Genomic DNA, 24038 nt, shown 5'->3' on the forward strand with positions numbered 1-24038 from the left:
ACTTTGTTTTCATTAGCTTCATTATAAGAGTACTCCAGCAAGACTACTTTAGCTAGCAGTCTAGCACAAATGGCACCAAAGCAAAATAGACAAAGAAACACTAATGATTCTCAAAATTCTTCATTCAAAGGCAATAAAGGGTGAGAAAGGGGATGGGGAGAAGATCTACGTCCCATCACCCTGTAGAAGTCCTTGAAGACAATAAGAAGTGACAAGCAATTATGTCCATAAGAAAATTTCTACATTCAATCACTGATGACTATTGATTGCATCTAGTCCTTATAGCACAAAAAAATAACATTCTAATGAAATATTATTCTATGGTGAAAAGATATGATGCTTCAACTCAGTGCCTCTTTGTTTTTGATTCACTTTTAGAAAGCGTCACTCCTGAAATCTTGTTGATCTCATAAAGTAATCCAGCTGAGAACAAGAAACTGCATTGAACACAAGAATATGAAAACAGTCATTAGTAAATAAATTTGTGAAACACAATGCTGATTTGCCGTTAGTTGTACTAATTGATCCATATTATTTGTAAAACTTCTTTTCACAAACTGAAATCTTCATACCAAGCAAGCTGTAATTATTTCCAACTCAAGCAGTTTTAGGTTTTTATGCTTAAATTGGCCCTCGTTCCACAGCATAGAACAAACTTATTAGGAATAATCTTTTTCCTCATTTTTTGTGTTTGTGTTAGTGTAGCTATAAGCCTACAATTTGTCTCCATAAGGAAGTCGAAGGTTCAAATCCATCACCCCAGCTCTACAATGAAAAAGACATATTCAACAATAACTACCAGTTTCTATCTGACACTGGATTGCTTCTTAATTATATGTGGACTTGCTTAAACATTTTCTTCCTTCAACATAATCTAAACTTACCAAACCATGCTGCTAATGGATTAAAAGGAATTTCTCAGAACATGGTAGGAGCTTGCAATAAAAGATAATAAGTCACATCTTAACATTACCATGTTGTGATACAAACTCGGTGAACAGTGCTAGCAGCAATCAGTGCAACTACTTCTGCTAATATGACTGCCAAAAAGAAAACAATGTGCAATTCAAGTTAAGTTCTTTATAAAACAACAAATACTTGTAGCAGAGAACGTAGTGCATTAAAAAATATGCTAGAGGAAAGACAAGTGCTAGTTATTAAGATGGATCCTTAAATTCCATTTTCCATGAAAGACTAAACCTGATTAATAGAAAATAAATAGTGGTTTCTTCCCATAAAAAAAATTTGATGTCAAGGTTTTCATGAACTTCAATAGCTGTTAACAGCACAAGAAAATATTTTCTTACAAAAATTATTGCCTCCTGAGCTTCTTTCTACAGTTTAAATTTTCAGTAGTGAATCTCATGAAACGTGAATGCACAGCTTCATGTGCACAATCTTAATCATGGTGGCTTATACACACACACATCTTTGATATGTGCATCAGATTGAGCAGCAAGGTATGGATGCTACATTTTCAACAAGGAAAGTGAAATGAGCAAAACACTATAAAAAGGTTAAAGGTTCATTTTCTCAGACTTTTAAATAATATCTCATCATAAATAATTAAGAAGAAAAGAAAAAGCCTCTGTAAACTCACCAGCACCCCATCCAGTCCTCATCCCACATGTTTCCTGGAAATTCCCAATGAACTGAAAGAACAAAAGGCAAGCAAATACAAATTATCACAGTAAATCAAGTTAAATAAGTCACACAATAGAATGCTATTCGGTTTTCATAGGTCAGCTCGTAATTAGTTGGGGTCTACGTCATTGACAAGTACATCATACAATCAAACTGAAACCATAAATCAGAACATAAAACAGCGGGCTGCATTTCAGGGTGTGAAAATTAATAAGAAAAGGAGTCGATTTCAGGGCCTTCAGGACTCACCGTTAGTGATACAAGAAACAAGAGGGAGCTGATGAATCCTCCAAGGATTGTAAACAGCTCCGACGACGCTAACTTCCCTCTATACATCTCTTGGAGCGAGAGAATGACAGTAAATAGAAGAAACGAATACAGCATCGAACTCCCTGATCCTGCCATGGCCTACTCGTTGCATTAAAAAAAAAAAACCTTCAGAAACACTCTCAGGAAATGTAACTAACAATCTGAAAACATAAAAAATTGAAATGTGGAATTTAGATAAACCCTCGATGAATCATAATTTTAACTATGTCACAGTTCGGATCTCATTAAATAAAATTGGAAATCAGCTTCACAAACAGATCAAAATAAAAAAAAAATCGAAGAAGTGCTAACTATATATATCAAAGGAAATTTCAAAATTTCAAGGCCGTACCTTTTAAACCCTAGCTACGCCCGATCGCTCTCCGTTGCTCTGCCGAACCTTCAAAATTTCAGAGAAAGACGAAAAGAGGGAAGTAAGAATGCAAGCTAAAAGCAACTAGTGAAAAGAAGTGTAATTATGGTATTAACGGAAAATTTCAGGGGTAAAAATGTCAAAAGAATGGCTTGGTCAAAATGAAACGGTGCGTTTGAAACGCAACGTTTAAAAAGGACGAAACTTTTCTACTTTCTCGGCCTGGTGATGGAGTCGCAGGAGTTACCGGAGTGTCCGGTGTGCTTGCAACCGTACGACGGCGTGTGTGCGATCCCGCGGGTGCTCGCGTGTGGCCACACGGTGTGCGAAACCTGCCTTGTAAACCTCCCCCAGAAGCTCCCGGGAGCAATCCGCTGCCCCGCGTGTACTGTGCTCGTCAAGTACCCTCCAGAGGGCCCCTCGACTCTTCCCAAGAACATCGAACTCCTCAGACTCATCCCCGGGTCTGGAAGTACCCGAAAACACGTCAACAAATCCCCACATGACTCCCGTGTCCCTTTCCTCCCTCGCTCTTGGTCAGACGAGTTTTACTCCAATTGGAAAATCTACATTCTCCCTAGTGACGCTGTTGAGAGACAAAAAGTAAGTCTTTTGGCCGTTGGGTCTTTTTCAACTGGGGGTGAGGGTGGTTCTGGGTTTACGGCTGGCTATTTTGTTAGAGTTATGGATTGTTTGAGTGGAATGAAGGAGGGGGAAAGAGAGGAGTTGGGTTTAGTTTTAAGTGCTTTTAATAAACAAAGTAGTAGAATTTGTAGGGTTTTGGGTTTATGGGGTGATCCTGGAGATGGGATTTTGTATATAGTGAGTGAGAAGCAAGAATATGGGAACTTTTTGGATAAAAACTTGTGTGGTTTTGAAAAGGATGGGTTTTTTAATTTTGCAATGATAGGCATGGAAATATGTGAGGCAGTTATTGCTTTACATAAAGAAGGGTTAATTGCTGGTTGTTTAGGTTTTTCTTGCTTTCAGTTTGATGATTTTGGGCACGTATGTCTTAATTTGAGTGAGGTGTTATTGATTGGAAGGGAAGTTCTTGAAGTTGTTGCAAAGGTGGGTTCTAGTGGGAAAAAGATTGGTGATGGAGAAATTGTTTTGTTGATAACAGATTTGTTTAAAAGGGATGTGTTTGTTAGCCCTGAGGTGTTGCTTGAGCTGTCGGAGAAAGAGGGTATTGTGGTAGAGCGTGGTAGCTCAAGATATTCAATAAGGTATAGCTCGGATGTCTGGCTGTTAGGTTGTATTTTGCTTAGGATTCTCGTTGGGGAAGTTTTTAGTGATGAGTTGGTTGATTACATGTGTCATATTATTGTGAAAGGAAGTGAAAATAATGAATTGGATTGTTCAAGTGCTTACATGAGTGTGATGGAGAAAGTGAGCTCTTTGTTGGGAACTAAATTTGGTTCAGAATATGTGTCATTGCAACAGATTCTTTGTAAATGTTTGGAGTTTAATCCAAAAAATCGTTCACTTGTGACAGATGTGTGGAAATATATTAGGGAGCTGGTTATTAAACCTCAGTTTGATAAAATGGTCAAATTGGATGGAGCAAGTTATGATGAGAATAGAGGTCGATGCTTAGTTGTTGGAAAATTGTTTCTGTTGTCCAGGGAAAGAATTGAAATACAGGAAAAAGATGTGTCACAAGGAATGGAAACAAATGGTGCAGCAAATATGGTTATTGGTCTCACAGAGGGAAGCATTAAATCTAAAGATTTGCAAGGCCATCTTGATTGTGTTACAGGATTAGCTGTTGCAGGTGTAACTTCTTTTGTCTCTGTCTTTGACATATGTGCTTCAGTTTGGTACTTTTTAATGCTACCTGACAATTTATTATAGATGTTTGTTGAGTTTATGGTAAGAAATTGCAACATATTGCTGAAACTTAGAGTTCAATGTATCTTTGTTATTTGTGCCATCTTTCTTAATTTTCAAGAATCAGAGCCTAAGTGGTTCCTAGAAATCGTTTCAATTCTGAGTAATGGTAAAAAATAGGAAATTTCCGTGCTATCAATGGAATTAAAGGAATCTCTCCTAGCCAAATGATGCAACGGCTTCTTAGTAGTTGATACTGTGGTATGGCTTCTGTATTTATGAACTTTACAAGTCTAAGGCCTTTAAATTCATGTGCATTCAAAATTTTTAACTTCGCATTCGCTGTTGCATAGTTGCTAAGGAAAATGTAAGCACAGTTACTAATTACTTGCATCACAAGGATCTTTTGTTTATGGGGTGGGCGAGTGTGTTGGGGCCCCTCGGGGTTGGGGGTGGGGGTGGGTGTTGTGGATTTGCTACATCAAAAAGCATAATTTCTTCCTTTGCACAAGTGCTTGAATACGATGTTCCTCTCATTGCCCCTTCTTCTCATGGATGCACCATGATCCTTGGAAGAACTCTTTGAACCTGAAGTTGAATGGTATTTGGTTAAACGATGTTGTTTACCCTGTTTATTTCTCTTTTCAATGTTGATGGTTTTTCAGATCTTCTTCACACAGACAGTTTAAAATGACGTTTTGAGTCTTAGGTAATTTAGGAGCTGTATTCTGATTTTTTTTTTCCTTCTGTTGTAGGTGGTTATCTGTTCAGCTCCTCCTTTGATAAATCAGTCAAAGTATGGTCTCTGCAGGTATACTCTCTTAATTCGTCATTTATTCAAGTGGCTCTACTTGTATGATTAAAATTCAACATTACTCTTTACTTGTAATTTTTCTGTGAGTAATTTAATTTGGATTATTGGCTCCTTTTGAATCAGTTCCTTCCTGCATCTTTTTACAGGACTACTCTCATTTGCATACATTTAGAGGCCATGAGCATAAGGTCATGGCTGTTGTCTGTGTGGATGAAGAACAGCCATTATGCATTAGTGGTGATAGTGGTGGTGGTATATTTGTATGGAGCATTAGTATCCCTTTTGCACAAGAGCCATTGAAAAAATGGTATGAAGAAAAGGATTGGCGTTACAGTGGAATTCATGCTTTGGCAGTTTCAGAGATTGGATATTTATATACTGGAAGTGGAGATAAATTGATTAAAGAATGGTCATTGCGGGTATCTTCTTTAATTTACAGTGATCTGCACTGCTTATGTCTTCACCTTGTGAAATGTTAGATGATCATGCAGAACCTTGGTTTGCTGTTTATTCCAGGATGGCACCTTTTCATGCTCTATGAGTGGCCATAAATCTGTAGTTTCCACGCTAGCAGTGAGTAATGGAGTTCTTTACAGTGGGAGTTGGGATGGAACTGTTCGATTATGGAGTCTAAGTGATCACAGTCTTTTGACAGTTTTAGGGGAAGACACATTGGGATCTGTGACCACTGTCTTGTCTCTTGCAGCTGACATGAATACGCTTGTTGCTGCTTATGAAAATGGATCTGTTAAGGTTCTTTGTTCTTCAAACTGCTCTTGAATTGGTCTTGATTTGTATTCTTATGTGCATTTACATTTTTCATGGAAGTGAATTGATGTCACATTGCATTCATGGCTTGTCATTGAATAGCATTATACCTAATGATAGTTGATAGAATGATGCCGATATCCACATCCTGAAACTACCTTGCATGAATGCTAAAAGTCTTATTTGAAATGTTTTGTTATCAAATGTATTATAAATTGTGAAACGAAAGGAAACATTTATCTTATAAGAAACTCGAGGGTGGAATATATAAACTTGCAAAGTTGCAATAGGGTGTTGCTATTAGCTTCTCCTCTCCATGTGAAAAGGCCAAATGCATATTGCTGTTCTCCCCATCCCCACCCCCCTCTTTCCTTTTCCTTCTATTTTCTTGAGTCTGTTTCCATCCTTTCTGCTTCTTTTCAGATCTGGAGGGATGATGTATTTAGGAAATCTATACAAATACACAATGGTGCCATTTTTACTATTAGCTTGGAGGGGAAGTGGCTTTTTACAGGAAGTTGGGACAGGACCATCAAGGCACAGGTTTGAACACAGCCTGTTATTGTATTGGTTTAGACTTCACTAATTGATCCTTGTGTGCCTCTGAATTAGGCAGCTTTGATGGGGATATTAACCTATGTAAACTTTATTCTATTATTACATTTACATCTAAGTTTGTTTTTACTTCATGTTTTATTTTAAATTTGTTGAATTGATTGGTGCAGATTCTTTTTTATTTATGTTTAGATTTACAGTATCATCAATGTAATTGAGTTGCAGGAATTAGCAGGAGATGATTTTCAGGTGGACCTTAGACCTATTGGATCAATTCCTTGTGATTCTGTCATAACAGCTTTATCTTTCTGGGAAGGGAAGCTTTTTGTAGGTTTTGGTGATAGGACTGTCAAGGTATGTACATCTTTTTGTATATTTTCATGAGAATTGCTCCTTCTGTAGCATTGGTTGGGATTGGGAGATGACAGTCCAATGTGTATTTTACACAAATAACCACTTTGTTGTTTTTAAGTATGATTTTTTAGCTTGAGATACCTCCCTGTTTTCCGTTAGTAGGCTTTAATCCACGCACACGTGTGTAAACCAACAATGAAAAGGAAATTTGCTGGTTTTATGTGTCTGATTACTGTCTTTTGTTTCTTTTCCTTCCAACAATGGATGAATTGCTGGATCAGTTAACATTGATCTGATTATGCAGGTATACTATTATGGGAAGTGATCAAAGTCTCATTGGGACTGCTTTTGTTCTCTGCTCTATAATCTGGGTTAAGCACTTAGCAAACCTTGATTTTCAGGACTGAGAGGTTTCTACGATGAACTTTTGTACAGAAAAATACACCAATACATGCATACGGGAACCTGTGGCTATTCACTCTCAACACATGTATATCTGTTGGTGTCAATGGACCAATTTGTGGATTGTAGAACCTGTAGTGCTCAAGTTGTTATATCATAAGCCAGGATAACTAAAATTGGCAAATACATAGATTGACCACTTTTTTTCCGATTGTTATGTTGGGGAAGGAAGGCTTTGCGTTGCAATGTGTGAAATACAATGTAAATATTTATATTAAGGAAATAAAAGACTTCCTAGTTTATTAGAAAAAAACAGAGAGAATTCAAGAATGTTAAATGTTCTTTTGACCTAAAATTATTATTATTTCTTTTACGATTATTATTATTATTATTTCTTTTATGGCCTAAAATTCAATGAATAATATTGTCATTGAGAAAGAAAATGAATTTAGTGAAATGAAATTTGCATTGGCTCAAAGTTACTTCATGTTGCACTATCTTTCTCTTTTAAAAACATATCAATATAATTATGTTATTTTCAATTAATTGAAGGTAACTTAAAGGGAATTGGTAAGTTAAATATGTAAAAATAAACAGGATTTTAATTTAATAAAACAAATAAAGGTTCCTTATTTGGCAAGTAAATGCATAACAACATAAGAATAAAAAGTAATAAAATAAGAGAAATTGTTCTAGCAAATTGATATATTTTGTTTATCTTGTCAATTATGGAAAATATTCGAGATAAATGACTTTTTTATTTGATTTTGATATTTTATATTAATGATCAAATTAATCCTAATTCATTCATAGAAGATAAAACGATTGGATATTTGAAATAAAATTTAGCCACAATAAATTATTTTTAAATTAAAACTGTATCAAATCAAATCAAACACATTAGGTAATGGACAAATTGTTTTAAGTTAGGCTAGAATTTTTTTTTTGACAAATATTTACATTAGATTAAGAAAACAAGATATGAAAGGAAACAAATGGTATGGTACTGCTGTAAGTAAACAGACAAAAGAATTTTTTGGCGGGGAACATGGAAATCCTAAAAGCAACGTATTTATAGCTCTTTTTCTTTTTCCATCGCTTGGCTCCCAAAGAAGGAAAGCTGCTCTCAAAGCTTAAAATGCAAGAAGAAAACTCCAGCCAAATGATTTCATAGCTCATAGGATAAGCCAACGGCAACAACAGCTACCCAAATGGCCACTTTGCCTTCTCTTCTCAACGCTTCTTTCCTCACCCCAAAGCCCCTCCCTCAACGTGAAACTCTCTTTTGTACAAAACCCACCTCCTCTTTCCTCTTCCCTTCCTCTTCTCCTTCTTTCTTCAGCCTTCGACGACAACATATTAATATACAAACGCCTATAGCTGCATCTCTCAAGGTCCCATTTTGTGTCATTTCTTTTTTTACTATTCTCAATTGCTGACCAACTGTTTGATTTTTTGTTTGCGTGGAGTTGCTGTTCAATTTTGACGCCCTCTTGTTTTGTTTCAGGAGGACGTGGGTCGTTTTAAGAAGACTTTGGGTGATTTTATTAGCTTAAACTACTGGGTTGTTCGAGATTATTATCGTCTTGTCGACTCTGTTAATGCACTCGAGCCAGAGATTCAGAGGCTATCTGATGAGCAGGTTGGTCAGCTTGTTTACAATCAATTACTCGCATTTTTGTTTGGGTCATTGGAATAATGGGTCGTACTTGTTCTTGTAGCTGACTGCTAAAACTTCTGAGTTTAAGAAAAGGTTGAGTCAAGGGGATAATCTTTCCGATATTCAAGCTGGTTAGTTTTTATTAATGCTTCTGTTCAAGAGGGAGGAATTTATGGAAATTTGTATGACAATTAATGCTCCTTTTATTGTTGGTTTTACAGAGGCATTTGCTGTTGTTCGGGAAGCTGCAAGAAGGAAGCTTGGCATGCGCCATTTTGATGTGCAGGTCTTGATCTTTTTATGCTTAGAGACAAAAGCATGTGTGACTTAATGCTTGCATAGATACTGTGTGATCATGTACCTATGATTATGTAACTGTATACAAGTATATTTGTTATTCGTTTGAAGTTAGGTAATATTGTATAAGTTTTTAATGGTAGATTATTGGTGGAGCGGTACTTCATGATGGGTCCATTGCTGAGATGAAAACAGGGGAGGGAAAAACATTGGTTTCCACATTAGCTGCATATCTTAATGCACTGACTGGTGATGGTGTCCATGGTAGGCTTTGTATCCTGGCTTTTTTTTGGGAAAAGTTTATTATAAAGATGTTATTCTTTATGGTTTCTGTGATGTTGAAATAAATTTGAAATGAGATACTTGTTCAAACATTTGCATATGAATATCAGATATTCGTTTTAAGATAAAAGTTTTGAGATATAAGGATTATAAAATGTTTAGCATAAGGGACAGCATTGTTGATCTGATTTTACCTCTAACTAGATTCTCAGCAGTCCTTTGAATTCCCTTTTATTGCAGAGATAATCTGGTTATGGCATGTTACTCTTTCATAAGCTCTTGTTGACCAAATGGTAATGCATAATTTTCTCTTAAATTTGACATTGTTGCTTTTGCCATTAACAGTTGTAACTGTGAATGATTACCTTGCTCAACGTGATGCTGAGTGGATGGGTCGAGTTCATCGCTTCTTAGGTCTTTCGGTTGGGCTTATTCAGGTATTTGTTACTGAGAGTTGCAATGTTCTAGAAAGTGTCATAATAATATATTCTTGCAGATATGTACTTGGGTCAACCACCAGACATTTTATTTTATTTATGCAAGAGAAACAGATCTCTATAACCATTGACATACTTATATACTCCAAATTATAATAGTCTTCCCCATTTTTGATTGCATATATAGAAGGGGATGACAGCTGAAGAGAGGAGAATCAACTACCAATGTGATATAACATACACCAACAACTCAGTAAGTGTTCATTTAGAGTGGTGTAATTGAATGTTGACTACTACATATGCATTTTCTCTCTCCCCCCCCCTCCCCCCCTCCTCCTTCTCTTTCCCCTGCCCTTCTATATGTCTTGTTTCTCATACCATTGTTTTTGAATGTTGTTAGGAACTAGGCTTTGATTATCTTCGGGATAATCTTGCTGGAAATAGTGATCAACTTGTGATGAGATGGTATGTGTCAGAGCACTATTTCAATTTGGTCTTTGATTTCTTTTATTGGACTACTAGCGATAAACTGTGCAAAAACAGGCCAAAACCATTTCATTTTGCAATTGTTGATGAAGTTGATTCTGTTCTCATTGATGAAGGAAGAAATCCCTTGTTAATAAGTGGTGAGGTAATATAAAATTAGCCTTTCTTCCTTGATTAACTGTTTTTTGGGGTTCTGTGCATACTACTACATTTTTAGAATCACAAAATTGGTTGGGAGCTATTTTTAGAAAATGTTTAACAGATTGCCTGTGAAAAGTTCTGAAACATTGAGACAAAGTCTCAAAGTTGTAGAAATAGCTTGTAATTGCCCCTTGCCTCTTCTCTGTTGTGTTCCAGGCTAGTAAAGATGCTGCACGTTATCCGGTTGCTGCTAAAGTGGCTGAGCTGCTAACGAGGGGTCTGGTGAGTTCAGTCGTTTGTCTTCATGTTTTGTTAAACCATAATACTTTGTTGCTATGCAGGTGGCATTGTAAGCTTGTACAGTTATTTTACACAAAGGTAATAATTAAAGTAGTTTCTCTTTAATAAATTTTGGTAACAGCATTATAATGTTGAGCTTAAAGATAATTCAGTGGAGTTGACTGAAGAAGGAATTGCACTTGCTGAGTTGGCTCTTGAAACGAATGATCTGTGGGATGAAAATGATCCCTGGGCAAGGTGAATAGTTTCCCTTTTTCCCTTTGTTGTCTTTCTTTAATTTCCTTGTTATAGCTGATGGATATTATTGAGGGTATAAACAATATGTCCTTTACACTTTTTGTTCCAAATATCTGTTTCTCTGTTGGCTTCTTCTCACAGTTTTATTTCAAGTCTTCACTAAGACATGATGCTTTTAAAAGGCCCCAAAAGAAAATGTTTGACCAAATGCAAAATGATTTCTTTCTTTCATTCATTGTATATTAAAACTTTTCTGGGCTGAATTTGTAACCAAGTACTCAGCTACTGTGTTGCTGGTGGTTGAATAAGATCCATTGCACAACACGATATACGTCTCATGTTATGCTTTTTTCCTCTATGTTTTACTTGGTGGTTAAATTTTATATTGTTGCAGATTTGTGATGAATGCTTTGAAAGCTAAAGAATTTTATCGGCGAGATGTCCAATACATTGTCAGAAATGGGAAAGCTCTCATTATCAATGAGGTGTTTATGTAGTATTTTTGATGTTTCAGTGTCTTTGTTGCAGTCCCAGTCCTTTCGTTTATTTCATTTATGTAATATTTTGCTTATCCATTACTCTACCATGATCGTATGTAATTACTGGAAAGGAGTTTCCTGCAAACTGTCTAGCTAGCCTGTGGTAGCTCAAGCTGGCAGGTGAAAGACAAACCATTTTACGTTTGTCAGCCCAAACATGATGACCATTGCACTAAACAATGGCTGTAAGAGTTAGAACTGCAGGGGTGCCATTACCAGTAGAATGGGATTTCTGATTTTTAAAATTGAGCTCTTTATCAATAGCCCAATTCAATTACTTAATTACTTAGCTTTAATCATGGCAGATGGTTACCAAAATCTTAAATTGTAAACTCCAATGTCTATTAATATATAACAAACATTACTAGGTGCCAAGTTGATGATTTCTTTATGTCGTAAAGACATCTTGATTTCATTAAACCTTGTTGAGGTAGAACATTATCATGTCTTTTAGATTGATGACTAAAGCTTGGGAAAAGATAAGGATTTTGTTGCTGTTGGTGTTTCATTTAATTTTCAAGTTTAAGTATATAACTTTTGTTTTTTGATGGCAATGAAACATTTATGAAACCCTGCAGCTGACAGGCAGAGTTGAGGAGAAACGGAGATGGTCTGAAGGGATTCACCAGGCTGTAGAAGCAAAAGAAGGTCTGAAGATTCAGGTAGATAATGATGTCTGCAAAGTGTGCTTTTAACTTTGTCTTGACCTATATCAAATATAAATCTTATTCGTCTAATTCAAAGTTGTTACTTTTCTATACTTGTTAGGCTGATTCAGTTGTTGTGGCTCAAATCACCTACCAATCACTATTTAAGCTCTATCCAAAGCTTTCAGGGATGACTGGGACTGCAAAAACTGAAGTATGGATGGATTTGTGCACCATATTTGGCCATTTCTAATTATTAATTCTTTGCTAATTTCTAATGCAATTTAAGTGAAAAATTGCAATCTTCTTGTCTGTAGGAGAGGGAGTTCTTGAAAATGTTCCAGATGCCCGTTATTGAAGTGCCCACTAATCTTCCAAATATTCGTAAAGATTTACCCATACAAGCTTTTGCTGTAGGGCATTTAATACTTGTAGCATTTTTCTTAATAATGTTTCTATTTTTTATGATGATTTTGTTACTGTTTTCTTGATTGATTTTGGTTTTTTTATTCTCCTAAGACTGCTCGAGGGAAATGGGAGTATGTTAGTCAAGAAGTGGAATACATGTTTAGGCAGGGCCGTCCAGTTTTAGTTGGGACCACTAGGTAAATTCTCCAGCAGCTCTCAATGTGATTTACCCTTTTCTCTTTTTAATAGAATTGGTCTATTTTCATCTGTTAAGAGTGTTAAAAGGCAAGAAGGTCCTTAGATATGATCTATCATCTACTTGATGCAGTGTTGAGAACTCTGAGTATCTGTCCGATCTGCTGAAGGAGAGAAATATCCCTCACAATGTCCTGAATGCGAGACCCAAGGTTTGTTAAGATTTTAATTCACTGATACCTTGCAGTTGGACATACAGTTGACTCTATGGGCTATAGTTCTTGCTTGGCACCAATCATTTTATCTTTATGCAAGCTTCTTTTACCAGTATGTTTTTTTCCCTTTTATTCCATCAGTATGCAGCAAGGGAAGCGGAAATTATTGCCCAAGCAGGCAGAAAGTATGCTATAACTATTTCTACCAATATGGCTGGCAGAGGAACTGACATTATTCTTGGGGGTAATCCAAAAGTAAGTCTACCTGTTGGATGATTCATTTTATGTTTAGCGCCCCTAGTAATCTGGGAAAAGGTACTAGAATGATACAGGATCATTTTATAGCAATTTTGATGAAATGCATTTGTATGCATTTGTATGCATTTCTCTTAACTTTTTAATGTGTTACTTCCTTCTTCTGGAGTTCTTTTTCTTTTCTCAAAATATATATGATAAAAATGAAGTGACATTCACCACTTGTTATGCCTTATCAAGATGCTTGCAAGAGAAATTATAGAGGACAGCTTGCTTTCATTTCTGACAAGAGAAGCTCCTAATCTTGAAGCCGATGACATGGGAATTTCAAAAAAGGTAATTGTTCCTTGTCACTGATAGTTGGCTAGAAATAAATTCATGATTCTTATTAATATTTTGGTATAGGTGTTGTCAAAGATAAAGGTTGGACCATCATCAATGGCTTTGTTAGCTAAGGCTGCCTTAATGGGTTTGTGACTCTTAAAGCTTCTAGTTAGGCTTGCTTTCCCTATTATACCTTCATTTTATTGATATAGGTATGTATATTTAATTATTCTGATTCCACTCTTCTTTTTAATGTGAATTAAACAGCAAAATATGTTGGCAAAAGTGAGGGAAAGAGCTGGACATATCAGGAGGCAAAATCTATCATTTCAGAGTCTGTGGAAATGAGCCAGTCAATGCCTTTGAAAGAGCTGAGGAAGCTTATTGATGAACAGTCTGAGATGTACCCTCTTGGCCCTTCTATAGCAATTACTTATTTGTCTGTTCTCAAAGATTGTGAAGTACACTGCACCAAAGAAGGGTTTGAAGTGAAAAGGCTTGGGGGGCTTCATGTGATCGGCACATCTTTGCATGAATCCCGTAGAATAGATAATCAGGTGACTAATTAAATGCAGTAATGATATGATCATTTATGCTACATCTAAACCATGAGTTAGTTAGCATTTCTGAAGTATCTGTCTTGCTTTAAAAAAATTGCTATGATTTTTGCTATTTAAAGCAAGAGAAATAATCTCAAACTTCCACAATGAAATGCCAAGTATCCAATTTAGCTGTTTGATTTATTATATGTCAACTCCTGCATTTAAAGCTAACGATCAATAGGTTGTTTTCTATTGGTCATTTCCATCGCATATGTTATTGTCTCATTGTATGTATTACTTGATGAAGATGCACTTGTTTTCTGGATAGATACTTTTCTAGATTGAATGAACTGCTTTGTGGCAGTCAATCCCTTATTATTGGTTTTCCCTTTTCTGCTTATTCAGTCAATTCATAGTTCAGTTGGTCGTACTCCAGGCATTTATTAAGGAATAAAACCATCTATATACAGTTCCATTGTTATAATATTTGATCTAAATTCCAAATATTCTGAATTGACTAACTTTTGTTTCCCATGCATCACATTTACTCTACATAGTCCAAATGTCACCATTTTCCAAACAGTTAGAATCTAAGAAGATAGAAATTTAGATCTAACTGTATATGCAAGACAAGGCTCTAAGTTTCATTAGAAGCAATGTTTTTGTTCACATTTGTAGCATGTAAAATACAAGATATGCACTATCCTCGTACACTTATAAATGTGCATGTATATTTTGGAAGTCATAAATCTTATAGTATGAGATTTCATTAGGCCCAAATTTATTTTATACTCATTGTCAGTGGACAAATAATATTCTTTGAATTTGGATGACCTAACTTTCGAATGCATTGTGTTCTTATTGGAATTTTGATATGTGATAATCATGGCCTGACTATTAGATGACATACTACTTCAATCATTTGATAATCAATTCATGTTACTCTTGAATGCTTGCACTTCTAACATCAGAATACATCCTGATAGAATATTATACAAAAAGCATTAATGTTAACCTTGTTCATTTAAGGAAGAACTTTTTTTTTTTTTTTGTTTTTACATATTTTGGGGGTAGAGAGAACGGATTATGTATCTTTTATTTCTTTGCTATTTATTGCAGTTTAAACATGACTCTAATTTTAAATTAACAATGGCAATGGTCTTTCACAGCTTCGTGGTAGAGCAGGAAGGCAAGGGGATCCTGGATCCACACGGTTTATGGTGAGGTAGTGTGCCAATAATTATTTCTTTATGTTGTTAAGACTTAAATGGCTTTTGTGGAAAAAAACTTAAAAAGAAAAGCTTAACGAGACTGGTGTTGCCCATTTCCACTCAATTTAGCAGGGCTGCACAAGTTACTAGGGGTTGGTTGAATGATTTTTCTTGTCCATCATGCCATTATCAGGCCCATCCAAGTCGTTTCCATTTAGATATGGGGTAAGGTGGTATAAAATAGGAAAAAAATATATTCAATGTAGGAATAGATTTTCTCTACAGGTATTGCTCTAGGGGACTAGTTTAATCTCTGCTACATGTTATGAGCTACCATAGTTTTCCACAAAGCCTTGACTCACTATTTTAGGGCTTCTTTTAACTGATCTTTTAAGGTAATTAATGTTGGATAGTATAAAATCCTCTTTCAGTGAAATTGGTCTGTGGACTGCGAACTGTCTATCTATGTCTCTTATCCCAATAATAATTTTTTTTGAGCCTTTCTTTTGGTTTTAAATAAAAGCAGATTGTTGTAATTATAAAGGTGGAGATGGTCAATTAGGTGGCCCAACAAAATTAATGCAGCCTGAAGCTCAGTCTGAGATTTCTGTATAAATTAGGTTGAAGAGAGTTATTTATTTTACTTGTTGTGGTTGGTTCCCAAGGTAGAGGGGGAGAGGGTGGAAAGATAAGATAAAAAATTGGTGCATCTAAAAACAGGTTGGAGTTGTGTTGCACCAATTGAGGGAAAAATGTGGGAAAAGCACTAAAGGTGATTGGACATGTGATTTAAATACCTGAAAATGCTTCTGTAAAAGGTGTGACTCAGTGGAGGATGCCTATGCCAAAAAGGGGAGGTGGAGACCAAAGAAGGCATCATTTGGAGAATAGAGGCTGTAATAGAGGACCTTATTTTCACTGATCAATTCAGGAGATGGTCATAAAGAGCTTACAATGGTGTAATCTATTTCATGTAGTCAACTGCCAACGGCACATAGTAGGAAGAAATCTTTTTTATCAAATGTTTGTCGTTGCACCCAAGGAGAATAGGGTCTAGGGGTTGTCGTTGGGGTAAGTAATAACTATTAACATACAATCTTTGCAGCATGTATCTGAAAATGAGGTAATCACTTGATGAAACAGAGAGATAGATAAAGAGAATGTGATTGTAAATCTGAATGAATTCTTGGGGTAGTTGGCTTCTCATATAGTAGCCACTGTCTTATCCAAAACTATTTACCATCAACTTCGTCTGCTATTTATCAAAAATGTCATGTCGAAAGAAACTTCAGCACTCATGGGGAATCTGATGATTGTGCACTCCTCTTAGCTTTTTCATAATGTGAATTTCTTTAGAGGAAACCCCAGTCATGACACCACTGGAATATCCAGTTTCTTCTCAATAGTTTAATAACTAAAATCGTCTCTATATATGTATCCTTATCCTTTTCTTTTTCCCATTTAAGGTATAGTTAACATTGTTTAGAATATTCATAGATTATTTATCGATGTAACAGCTTGCAAGATGAGATGTTTCAAAAGTTTAATTTTGATACTGAGTGGGCTGTGAAGCTTATTTCAAAAATTACAAATGATGAAGATATACCTATTGAAGGTGATGCAATTGTAAAGCAGGTATGCATTCATGTATTCTGTTTGAGAGCTTTAAGCCTTGTAAACATCATCTTCTTATTACTGACTTCAAGGGCTTTATATTTATAGCTTTTGGCGCTTCAAATCAATGCAGAGAAGTACTTCTTTAACATAAGAAAGAGCCTGGTTGAGTTCGATGAAGTTTTAGAGGTATGTACTTGGAAACAACAAAGCCATCTTTGGACGTCTTGCCTAAGTTATTGATGTGGTCTTGCTCTTGATAGGAGTTTGACTAAGCCTTCATTTATATGTTGGAAGTTTTTAAAGGACCATCTAGTAGGTTGCTTTGCAATTTTAATTGAAGAAGGCACATTATCTACAAAATCCTTTAAAATGATGTTACTGCAACTTTTTATTCATTATTTTCTATTAACTAATACCTTTCATTTAGCAGACTTATTGGTGATTGATTTCCATTTGAATTCTTCAATTTATCAACCAAGAAAAATTGTAACTTTTAATCTGAAATGAATCCTTGAATTTCCAATTTAAATAGGGGACCAACCATCAATTATCACCTAATTAAATTCTTTGGTTTGCTTTTATCAGGTTCAAAGAAAGCATGTCTATGACCTCAGGCAATTGATTTTGACGGGTGATAATGAAAGTTGTTCTCAACATATTTTTCAGTGAGTATCATTCTAATACTTAGCAACTGTATTGGTGTGACCCGGCATAGTAGATTTCCCAAGTTCAGTTGCAGTCCACCAACATGCATGGTCCAGTGCACACGAGTGCCCCTTTTTTCATTTTTTAGCGCAAAGTTTGACACTCTAAACATGTCATAGCAAGTCATAGAGGATGGGAACAATATGAAAGCAAGCCAATCATGCCATTATGCTTCTTGTAGTCTGAACTATATCGGAGATGCAATTTTTGGAAACCAGGTTATTTTGGATGATGAAAAGAGCCTTTATCAGAAATTGCCATGTGAAATTCAGGCAACTTCTCCTTCAAATTATAGTTTTCATTGTGCATTTATTTTTTGTGTGTGTTTACTCAATTCTGACTAGGATAACGAAATATATATAGAAGGTTAAGTTGTTCGGTGTGATATTTTACATCTAAATCTGATAAAAAATGAAAAAAGAAAAAGAACAGAGCAGAGCAGAGCAGATCAACATTCCTGGTCTGATTGTGTGGTTAGCTCCCTTCTTTCCCCTGTCATTCAAGTTCCTTTGGTAAGGGTGCCCTCGCAATGTAACTGGGTTATTTTTGGCAAATAGGAGCTGTAATGCAAGTTAAGCAATGCATACCAAAAAGAAAATTTATGGCATATGGCCACAAACATCATTTATACTTTTATAGAATGTAGAGAATATGTGATAGCTGTCTTGGTATCTCTTTCTACCTTTTCTTGCTTGACAGATTTTATCAATTATTTTTCTTGTATCGTGCTAGATTTCTTTTTATACACAGGTGTCTTTGATATCATTATGTTCAGTAAAATGTTATTAATGCATATATAAATCATGCTGGCAACTATTAGTATGTTGCCTGGTAGACCTCAGCTTTACAATGCGTAGTTTTTATCAACTGTTTTAAAATTTTAGTTTTAACATTAAAAGAGAAAATTTGCTCAATAGGTACATGCAAGTAGTGGTAGATGAAATTGTCTTTGGAAATGCTGATCCACTGCAGGTAGTGAGTTTCCATCCTGAGATGCTGTCTACTCCTGCTCTTCTTTTAAGACTAATCGTGGTAATCCATTCTGTAGCATCCAAGATACTGGAGTTTGGCTAAGCTTTTGAAAGAGTTCATTGCTATTGCAGGGAAGCTACTGGACGGTGAGCTTATCTCTAAGCACCAACTTAGTTCTTTGATACCTTTTTGGCATATTTTATCACTTATTGGTCTGGAATTACATCCTACCACATCAGCATAATTCCTTATTGCATGGAATTTCTGCAGACTCATTTGCATCAATTACAGAGGAAGATTTACTCCAATCTCTTAAACAGCTACATGAATCAAATTCTGTAGATATTGACAATCTTCACCTTCCAAACTTGCCTAAGCCTCCAGATTGCTTTAGAGGAATCCGCAGAAAAATTTCTTCATTGAAGCGCTGGCTTGCTATTTGCTCTGATGATTCAACAAAGTAAAATATTAATAAATTTAACTAAGCATTAAACTTCTTTCTGTTTAGTTTAGTTCTAGACTATATTGATATTAAATAGTAGCCTTTGATATTTCTACTCTAGGAATGGGAGGTACCGGCCAACAACTAATATTCTCCGCAAATACCTTGGGGATATTTTGATTGCTTCATATTTGAACATCGTAGAAGAATCTGGTTATGATGATGCTTACATAAAAGAAATTGAGGTCAGGTGCTTCCTTTGCATGTTTATAATAACTCGAGTTGTGTTTCCATGGCTTGATTCTGTGACAATTACTGTTGACCTTGGCGTGGTGTTCCTTTTACCTAACTCCTCTCACCTTCCAAACTCTATTTAATATGTTTGTAATTGTAGCACATGTTTTGCTTTAGTTAAAGTGGAAGTATGTGTGCTTGAGAGCACACATATCAACTTTTCTTAATTATCTATTCTTTTCGGCCTACCTCGTACTGCCGCTTACATGTCAACCAAGATCTTGTTTATTTCCTCCTTTTTTGCTGCTAATCTTCTTATTATTGGAATTCAGAGAGCAGTTCTTGTCAAGACTCTGGATTGTTTCTGGAGGGATCATCTTGTAAACATGAACAGGCTGAGTTCTGCGGTACTTAATCTAAATATGTTGTTTTATTCTCTTCAGCTTCAAATGTGGATGCACTCTTATGGCATTCTTTGACAGGTAAATGTAAGAAGTTTTGGGCACAGAAATCCTCTTGAAGAATATAAAATTGATGGGTGTCGATTTTTTATCTCAATGCTCAGTGCAACGCGAAGGTTAACTGTAGAATCACTCTTGCATTATTGGTCATCCCCTATGGAGTCACAAGAGCTATTTTTATCATAAAATCAGATGTTGATCAAGCTAAGGTTTGTTTCTGCTTTATGTTTGTCTACTAATTTCTAGATGGGCATGCTTTGGAACTGTTTTGGTTGTATGATTACGTGAAGGTTTGCCACTTAATATCATTGACTTGTATCTTTGAGGATGTGTTTGGTTCGCAGGAAGGAATAGAGTGGGAACGGAATAATCATTCCGTGGAAATAAGAGATGAATACTTGTTTTAAAGTTTTGTTCATAAGAATGGAATAGGACAAGAATTGTTATTATGAATTATTCTAATGTTTGATTGGCAGGAATAGTTTCAAGAATAACTAAGGAATAAATGATAAATAACAAAAATATCATGTATTATAATATTCAATTTTTTAAATTAAAATATTTATTATTTTAAAAAATTTATTAAAAATATTAATAAATTGTTATTTAAATGTTACTATGATTATTTATTTTAATTTACAAAATATTAATAATTTATATTTCATTTAAAATATTAATAATTTATAATTAAAACATTAATTTATTATTTTATTTTATTCTTTATTTTTGAAATATTAAAATATAAAAAATTTATAGTTAAAATTTTAATTTAATTTTTAAGTTTAAAATATTCTTTTTATAATTTATAATTAAAACTTAAACTTGTTTATTTTAAATTCATTTTAATTGTTTTATTTAATTTTAAATTTATTTTAATTTAGTGAGGGAAGGATATGAGAAAATGAAATTGTAAAAAATGAATAAATTGCATTTTATATAGTATGGTAATTCTTAATATTAATGAAAGGTATTTTTGTCTACTAATTTTTTTACTCTATTCTGGAATAGTCAATACCAGTGGCCTTGTTATTGGCTATTCCACCATCTCCCCAAATGGCCATTCTAAGGAATGGTCATTTCTTCCAACCAACCAAAGTGTTAAAGAAGGATTAGGAATAAAGGGAATTGATATTTCATTCCCGCAACCAAACATGCAGTTAGTATCTCAACTAGACAGTCTTGTTTCTTTTATTCTTATGGTTTTCTTTTTTTGTTAATTAATTTATTTAAAATTTTCTTTTAGTCAATCATTTTTCCCTCATCGATATGTGTAAAATTTCATGTTGTAGCATATGCCATAAGACCTTTTTCCTTTTTTGTTGACAGTTGATATTGATTATGTTCACCCTCTAGGGATGTATCTAGTGCATTTGGATTGGATGAAGTTGTAGTGCCAGTGTCTTCAGTGCTCTACAGTGCAACAAAATCTCATCAATGGTATACAGAAGGAGATAACATAGGACCATTCTGACTGGGGTATTCTGTAGTTCTTATTCCATTTTTAGTCACTTATTAATGAAAGTGCTCCTGTCAGCTTTGAGAAGAAATACTCTTCTTTGGGTGGCAGGGTGACCAACGGAGTCAGGATAATGTCTAGCCACAAGGTTTATTTAGAACTTGGATTGTGTATGCTCTTTCAGTTAAAGTTCAAAGGAACAAGGTTTCCAGTTTTTGGGAAGATGCAACTGCAGCTGCGCCAATGAATTAGAATGTCCCAGCACATTGGTCGTTGTATCACTCAGAGATACATAACCTCACTATGTTTTTGGCCAACAAGTTTCACACTGCTTTTGAAGTGATCTGCATTTTTGCAGTATGCCAAAGGCAATGCTCTACAAAGACTTTGGTTGTACCATAAATTTTATCACCAATGAAGAACATGCCTGTTGTACATTGCCATCAACATTTCTCAATCATCCTTGCATGTATATATGTATTGAGATCATGGAATTTTTATCATGTACTACGGCGAAAGTGAATATGAAATTTTTTGTGTAGACTGAATAAGTTCACATATTTAAGTTTTTTTTTTTATATTATTCAAGAACATATTTAAGTTTAATTGAATGACCTATATTCTGTTTTCACTGGGGCATTCTATGTGTTAATATAGCTGACCAGCTAAGCAGTCCGTACAACTATGATAACTTGTTCAAACTACTCTCAATCAATGTATCAGAGTGCATTATCTTCCCCCATTCTGCATCAGCGTGTCAATGTTTCTTACAGGTCCCTTAAACCATTTTCTTGCGTCCAGAATCCACCAAAGCATTACCATTGCCAAAACTATACCCAGAGCAACGGGCGCATAGTTGAAGGTTGTCCATCGGATAGGATAAAGAGTTGGCAGTAGAAAGGCTGAACAGGTGTAGCATATCCCCAAGAAGGCTACTAAGCAGACTGGCCTTCTAGATCTACCCAAGTGGAATGGTCCTGGCCTGAAATTCTTCTCATCCATCACCAGCCTCGCCAAGATTGGCACAGCGTAGCTCCCAACCCATTCGATTGTACTAATAGATATAATAGCAGTGAACACAACATCCAGTTTCAAGATGGGTAGGCCAAGAATGATGCTGATTGCCGCACAGAGCCACACCGCATTTGTTGGAACCTTATGCTTTGGGTGAACTTTGCTCCAAATATGTGAGAATGGGATCCCCCCATCCCTTGATAAGGCATAGACCTAGAAGAAGCCAAAGTCACTATCTGTGGTTGGATGTTTGGCTGATTACCATAGAAATGAGAAAACTGAAAAAATGAGACAGGTAGAATTTTTGTGGTGTTGTGTTCGTGAAGGTTGTAGCTACAGAGATATGTGATTTAGTTTTGCTTACTGCTCTGGCTGCACTTGTAGTGACTGAAAGTCCACAAAAGAAGAAAGATCCCCAAATAATGCAGAGAAAAACTAGTGGCCCAGCAGGATTCTGAAACCTCCCATGGTATGCATCATAGATGATTTGTGCTGGTACAAGAGCTCCAGCTGTCTCATTATTCACATCATACAAATGGTTGGGGTCCTGCAATAGAAATTACACTTTGGATGTCTACTGAAAATTCCAAACTAAAACTAACTCTGTAAACCATATACCCTAATGCTGAATGTAAGAGCTAAATTATAAGCCCATCCAAATATTGATATGATTCCAATGCTAGAGAGTATGGCAATTGGACCAGTCCTATCAGCCCTTTGGTTTCTTCAGTCAAATGAGCTGCTGTGTCGTAGCCATAGAGACAGTAGTTGCTGAGGAGTACGGACAGAATGACTGCATAAGGTTTGCTGCTTATTCCAGTTGAGTCAGGGGATGTTTCAAAGTGAGTAAATACATAAGAAGCTGGTTGTGTTGGTGGTGCCACTAGAGGAAGCATTATGATCACAACCAAGCCGCCAATCACCTGCATTTACTGCTAGAATTTAATTTAATGAACTGAAATGCCTTTGTGCATGCAATTAGACTGAAAAAATTTTATAGACTTTGTGCATTGTTTTTACAATGTAATGGTAATTCTGACGCAGGGAACAAACTGCAAACCTGCCACCAAACTGAGATACTGTCAAGGAAATTCGATGACCCGTAAAGCGAAGGTGTTGAGAACTGCCCATATGATGGTGAGGCATATATACATACACAAGAAAACAGTTCGAGAAGCAAAGTATCCTCCACCTTTGCTGGTTCCAGTGGATAAAAGAAGGATAATTTGCAATGCCTGTGACCCTGAATAGGCCTAATGTTCAATAAAAATGAATCGATGAATCAGAAACAACTCCATCTTTGGAATTGGAAGCTCTTGTTATTGATGCAGCCTATTGTTACCTGGGCGCCAAGTCCAGAAATGACACCAACAGTCTCGAGCCAAACGCCGCACTATGATGCAAATGGCCCCCATCTAGGTCCAGCCAAATGGGCAGCCCAGAAGTACAACGAACCAGTGGTCTGTTAGATTTTCTAGCATGTCATTTGATCACGTGCCAGTTGCCAGGAACATCCTGTTAAAATATAGCCGTCTAAACTAATTCACAGGGTTCGAAAGTACGAAGTATTTTGCAATCATTTTCTTGGTTTATATATATTTTTTAGATATTTTAAAATAAAATCTTTTTTCATTTTTAAATACTTTATATTTTTATTTTTTCTATACTTTAAATTGATTTTTAATTTTTTTTACTTTTTATATTAAAGCATGAACATCAATTTTATAAAAAAAATTTGAATTTATAATATAAAATACTTAAAAGTCAAAGTTTTTTTGTCTTAATATGCATGAACGTCAAGATAAACAATTAGAGACACAACGAGTACATAAAATGTAAGTTTTAATTTATTATTTGGATGTACATTTCATTTTTTTAATAATTTAATGACAAAATTTGTTAAGAATAT

The 24038-nt window shown here is 35.4% G+C and overlaps 2 protein-coding genes and 1 pseudogene across 8 annotated transcripts; 1 reads left to right on the forward strand and 2 right to left on the reverse strand.

Annotated features, from left to right (window-relative positions):
• Window positions 1-96: 96 nt before the first annotated feature.
• Window positions 97-2714, reverse strand: LOC18592405 (keratinocyte-associated-like protein). Its single transcript, XM_018125771.2, has 6 exons — window positions 2574-2714; window positions 2306-2353; window positions 1894-2052; window positions 1601-1652; window positions 974-1040; window positions 97-437 (listed from the first exon to the last, which is right to left on the reverse strand). The coding sequence occupies exons 3-6, from the start codon at window positions 2047-2049 to the stop codon at window positions 347-349; spliced, it is 366 nt and encodes a 121-aa protein (XP_017981260.2). The 5' UTR covers window positions 2050-2052; window positions 2306-2353; window positions 2574-2714; the 3' UTR covers window positions 97-346.
• Window positions 2537-21675, forward strand: SECA2 (Preprotein translocase SecA family protein). 6 transcript variants are annotated; one of them, XM_018125769.2, is made up of 37 exons: window positions 2537-4103; window positions 4915-4970; window positions 5120-5392; window positions 5490-5726; window positions 6165-6284; window positions 6522-6650; window positions 8560-8694; window positions 8774-8843; window positions 8934-8998; window positions 9153-9273; window positions 9637-9728; window positions 9916-9981; window positions 10129-10193; window positions 10272-10359; window positions 10572-10637; window positions 10777-10892; window positions 11287-11377; window positions 12010-12093; window positions 12200-12292; window positions 12396-12491; window positions 12598-12683; window positions 12815-12893; window positions 13038-13151; window positions 13392-13487; window positions 13557-13620; window positions 13743-14032; window positions 15187-15242; window positions 16746-16863; window positions 16951-17031; window positions 17431-17510; window positions 18468-18522; window positions 18599-18668; window positions 18793-18982; window positions 19086-19209; window positions 19531-19605; window positions 19681-19868; window positions 21013-21675. In XM_018125769.2, exons 1-36 carry the CDS (start codon window positions 2555-2557, stop codon window positions 19843-19845), a joined length of 5355 nt encoding a protein of 1784 aa, XP_017981258.2. In that variant the 5' UTR covers window positions 2537-2554; the 3' UTR covers window positions 19846-19868; window positions 21013-21675. The 6 variants fall into 6 exon arrangements, 5 of the variants coding, with proteins under 5 accessions (XP_017981258.2, XP_088665350.1, XP_007019197.3 ...); XR_001929051.2 differs by lacking the exons at window positions 2537-4103; window positions 4915-4970; window positions 5120-5392; ... (1 more) ...; window positions 6165-6284; window positions 6522-6650 and adding an exon at window positions 8088-8446 and having other exon boundaries at window positions 21013-21135; window positions 21227-21675; XM_007019135.3 differs by lacking the exons at window positions 2537-4103; window positions 4915-4970; window positions 5120-5392; ... (1 more) ...; window positions 6165-6284; window positions 6522-6650 and adding an exon at window positions 8088-8446 and having other exon boundaries at window positions 20986-21675.
• A 138-nt stretch (window positions 21676-21813) lies between these two features.
• LOC18592409 (amino-acid permease BAT1 homolog) lies at window positions 21814-23408 on the reverse strand (annotated as a pseudogene). The gene is made up of 4 exons (XR_016027934.1): window positions 23190-23408; window positions 22748-23052; window positions 22494-22676; window positions 21814-22342 (listed from the first exon to the last, which is right to left on the reverse strand). The product of XR_016027934.1 is annotated as an amino-acid permease BAT1 homolog (transcript).
• Window positions 23409-24038: the final 630 nt, after the last annotated feature.

This window comes from Theobroma cacao, chromosome 8 (genome assembly GCF_053813885.1).
Source record: "Theobroma cacao isolate CCN51 chromosome 8, ASM5381388v1, whole genome shotgun sequence".
In the NCBI taxonomy this organism is placed as follows: domain Eukaryota; kingdom Viridiplantae; phylum Streptophyta; class Magnoliopsida; order Malvales; family Malvaceae; genus Theobroma; species Theobroma cacao.